The following is a 4,250-nucleotide window of genomic DNA, read 5'->3' as shown; positions in this document are numbered from 1 at the left end:
CGCACCTGCGCATGCGCCGCCGCCCGGGCCCGGCGGCCGCCCCGCCGCGGGCTCCGGCCGCTTCCCCGCCACCAGCGCCGGGCTCGTCCCGGACGGGGCCCCGCCGCTGCCCGAGGCAGCCGGCTGCCATGGAAATGTACCGGGCGGGCGGCTGCGTGTTCCCGCTGCCCTGCGGCCCCGCCCGGCCTCTCTGGAGCCGAGGCAGCAGCCAGAGCAACCCAGGCACCGTCATTAACACAGCGCATTAACTATGCTTCGAGGTAGTTATTAGCACCTTATAACTGCTCGCTGTAATTAGTGACACCAACTCCCTCTTGCCCAGGACTGTTTTGCTGGGAAGAAGTATTTCACTGCTGGGGGAACAGTTGCTGCCCCCAGCCACAGGAACTTGGCAGCACCTTTTGCCTCACCCAGGATGAGGTTTCCCCTCGCAGCACAGGACCTTTACTTGGAGCAATGCACTTGCAGAGTGCTGGAGGAGCACAGCTGAAAACCTGGCCAGAACCCCCTGTAATTTGCAGCTACTGGGGATGCTACTGTGCAGCAGATATTAAAACTGTACCTTCAACACCCCATAAACACCAGTCACATTGTTTGGACCCTCATCACTACAGGGCTCAAGGCTAACAGAAAGCAGTTCAGGTCTCTGGCTGGTAGAGGTGAAGCCCACCCCTGAAAAAGCCACTGCAAGGCAGAGCTATTGGAGTGCTACCTCAACAGCAGGGTTTAGAGTCTTCCACAGACGCTGTGAGGCTGTGCAAGCAGCTGCAGGACAGCCCCTGCTTACAAACATCTCTCCAGTCTTTCACAAGAAACAGTGAGTGGTCAGGCTCTATCACAACAAAAATCAAGAGAAGTCTTCAAGTTTTCAACATCTATTCAGCTTACCTTCCTCCTCAGTGACAGACCCCCTCCTCCCTCTATGAAGGCCAGCATCAAGTAAAACTAGCCTTAACTAGGCTCAAAGCCACCCTGCTAAAGGCAACTGTCACACCGCAGCAGGCTCAGATAGTGAGAAAGACTTTGCAGGATAAAACCTGCATGCCATTTCACTTGGTGGCATTTACCGAGTGCAGTACACTGGGGCACTGTTTCCACATCCTCCAAGCCCAGTTGGTGGGACTGTCAGTCACATGTTCTTGAACTTGAGAGCTGTGCAGTCAAGACTCAAGTATTTTTCCATTAAGTGGACAAGAGACAATCAGTCTTGATAGAACATTTATTGAATATTTCCACTCTAGTGGATGAAAAGTCTGTACAAAACCAAACATTTCCTTTACTTAAACCAATCTAAAAACAGTCAGCTCAATCAAAACCCACTACAAATACAATAGCTTCTTTGAAGCCATGGTAACACTTAAATACAGTTAAGACTTCAATGCAGAAATTTGGTTTGTTAGAAAGCTCAAGGGAGCTTTAGCTTCTCAAAGTTACAAAAAGGCAAAATTGTGTTTCACAGATACAGTCCACTGGAATCACCAACACTGGACAATTAAGTACTTAGAGTCCTGAGATAACGAGGAATCCTGGTATCCTTTAGACAGTTTTCTGTTGTCCTTTCTTGCCAATGAGAGACTTGTGGATGTGTGGTATTACACCTAAGAAAGACCAACAATTAAGAACATGTTACTTCTCTAACAATTTTCCTCAACTTCAAATAGGATGACATCATTAAGCAGCCCCTAGTCTGCCAGAGTTCCAGCCCCTCAACTCATCACAAACCATCCACAAGCAATTCACATACCACCACCAGCAATTGTTGCCTTAATAAGAGAATCCAATTCTTCATCTCCTCTAATTGCAAGCTGCAAGTGACGGGGAGTGATACGTTTCACCTTCAAGTCCTTGGATGCATTTCCTGCCAGCTCAAGAACCTGAGGACAAGATCATTTTTAAACTGAGTTACACAAGTCACGCGAGACCAACTGCATGGACTTTGCTCTCCCATTCTCTATGGCCAACACAGCATTAGTGACACCAAGACCACAAACATCACCTCTTTTGGAAGGGTTCCTCCTTTGGAGCTCCGCATTTAGTTTCCCAAGACCAGAGTAAGTGTTTTACAGCAGATTAAGATTTGCTGTAATGGCACATTTTGTAAAATACTTCACAATCCCATCTTTCCTGTAAGTCATAGCGATTTGATCTGCACAAAATGCAGAGCAAAAAAACCTCATGCATATTTCACGGTCTCCTGATGATGCATCACTTAGAACAGGCTCAAAGCAAGTGAAGAGTTCACAGCCCAGTGCAAACTGGCAAAATACAACAGGCTCTGGTCATTATGCCATTTTGAAGCTGACCAACTTGCTCACATCCCTTGCAGGAACTTTACCTCAGCTGTCAAGTACTCCAGGATTGCAGCGCTATACACAGCAGCTGTGGCTCCTACACGCCCATGGCTGGTAGTCCTAGACTTCAGGTGCCTGTGGATGCGGCCAACAGGAAACTGGAAAATAACAGAAGTATGAATATGCTGTGATGACAGAGACAGGAAAAAAAAAGCCAGTACTCTAAACCACGTGTTGACAACAGAATCCCAGCATGGACTACATTTCAACACTTTAGAATGCAGCTAAGGATATTGTATGCCAAGCACACGTCAGCAACTGCACAATTCTAACCACAAGCAGTAGCAACAGCCACAAGGGAATTCTCTTCCCTTCTGCACAGATATGCAAAAGGTCTAAAATTAGTCAAACCAGACATTAACAAACTCAAGGATCAAACAGATCCTTACACCATTCTGGACAACACACAGCAGACTCTACAGGCTTCACAACGTACAACCAATGAAGAGATGGAAAGCTAACCTGACTTTCATCCACCCATGTCCCAGTCCCTGCTCACCTGCAATCCAGCCCGCTGAGAACGGGACACTGCTTTGGTCTTGGTCTTTCCAGAGTCCTTCCCAGCTTTGCCGCCAGCCTAGCAATGAGAAGAGGTGTGCAAGAGCTGACGCGCCCGCCATCCCCCATCAGAGCCGCCGCACCTGCGAAAGACGGCGCCCGCGGGCAGCGCTCCGCGGCAGCGCCTCATCCGCGCATGCGCTCCGTCCCCCCCCCCCGCCGGGCGGCACGCGCGACGCCCCGGCGCGTGCGCGCTGCCCGCTACACCCAGCGGCACAGGCCGCTGCCCGGGCGCATGCGCGGCCGCCACTCCCTCTCCCCGGCGGCACTAGCGCGTGTGCGACCCTCCCCCCCCGCTCCCCTCTCACCGCCCACCGGCAGGTAACGCGCCTACCGGCGCGCGCCGCCCGCGCCCCCCCCCTCCCCGCGCGCGCGCGCTCCCCCCCTCGCCCCAACGGCCGCATCTCCTTGATCCCCGACACCCGCCCGCCCGCACCACCCCGCGGCTCCTCACCATCGCGAGCCGGACCGCAGCGCCGCGCAAGGGCAGGCAGAGGAAGAGAGCGTCCCGCACGCACGGAGCCCGAGCGACACCGCCGACCTGCCCCGACCCGCCGCGATTCAAACTGCGCCCGCTCCCGCCTTCCCCCGGCGCTTTATAACCGCCGAGCGTGCCTGCATCCGGGAACCCCAGTGTCGCCCCTAGCCAATGGCTGCGGGCGGGGGCGGGCCACTCTCCCTCAGCGACAACCAATGGCGGGGCGGGGCCGGCCTCACGATGCCAAGTGCGGGAGAGGCCCGCCCCTATTTAAAGGGACAGGAGCCGGGAAAAGGGAGGCGGGGGTTGAAACTGGGATGGCCTGAGAGCTCGGGATAGCGGCGGGGGGCTGAGTCCCGGGCGGTGGCTGCGGCCGCCCCAGTGCGGGGAGCTCGGCCTGCCCCCAAGTCGCCGGCCAACGCCAGAGGGCTCTGCCCGGCGTCGCCCGGCCCGGGGCCCTGCCAGGGCCCCTTCAGTCCTCCGCCGTTATTTCAGAGGAAGGAGGCGCAGACCCCGTACGGCTCGACCGGGCCCGCGGACGCGCTGCCACGGCGGCGCTGCTGCCTTAGGCGGCTCGAGGAGGGGTCGCCTCCAGCCGAGGAGCGGGCCGGCTGCCCGCGAACAGGGCGGGCTTTTGGGCGTGCCGGTGCTGACTGTCGGCGGACTCTCTTCACGAGTCCCCGATAGCGAGTCTCACCTTCTGAGAGCCAAAGTCTGACTAAAATAAAATAAAATAAAACCAAACGTACCTGGAGGGGGCTGGGAGCCGAAAGAGCCGCCCGCGGGGCTGCCGTCCGGTCGTCGCCTCAGGCCGCTGGCATCCCTGCCCGCAGGCCGCGGTGTCGGCCCTCCGACAGCCGCAG

The 4,250-nt window shown here is 55.9% G+C and overlaps 1 protein-coding gene across 1 annotated transcript; it reads right to left on the bottom strand.

Moving 5' to 3' along the window:
* Nucleotides 1–1,204: 1,204 nt before the first annotated feature.
* Nucleotides 1,205–3,538, bottom strand: H2AZ1 (H2A.Z variant histone 1). The gene is made up of 5 exons (XM_074903999.1): nucleotides 3,364–3,538; nucleotides 2,851–2,928; nucleotides 2,336–2,449; nucleotides 1,745–1,874; nucleotides 1,205–1,598 (listed from the first exon to the last, which is right to left on the bottom strand). Exons 1-5 carry the CDS (start codon nucleotides 3,364–3,366, stop codon nucleotides 1,537–1,539), a joined length of 387 nt encoding a protein of 128 aa, XP_074760100.1. The 5' UTR covers nucleotides 3,367–3,538; the 3' UTR covers nucleotides 1,205–1,536.
* Nucleotides 3,539–4,250: the final 712 nt, after the last annotated feature.

Source organism: Athene noctua, chromosome 4, assembly GCF_965140245.1.
Source record: "Athene noctua chromosome 4, bAthNoc1.hap1.1, whole genome shotgun sequence".
Lineage (NCBI taxonomy): Eukaryota > Metazoa > Chordata > Aves > Strigiformes > Strigidae > Athene > Athene noctua.
Note: the sequence above shows the minus strand (reverse complement) of the source record. Positions and strands in the feature narration are given on the sequence as shown.

Excerpts from the sequence above, each read along its gene's own strand:
- H2AZ1 (XM_074903999.1), bottom strand. Across the intron at positions 2,450-2,850 it reads CTCAGCGGGCTGGATTGCAG|TTTCCTGTTGGCCGCATCCA; the intron begins GTGAGCAGGGAC and ends GTTATTTTCCAG. Across the intron at positions 1,599-1,744 it reads GGCAACAATTGCTGGTGGTG|GTGTAATACCACACATCCAC; the intron begins GTATGTGAATTG and ends GGTCTTTCTTAG.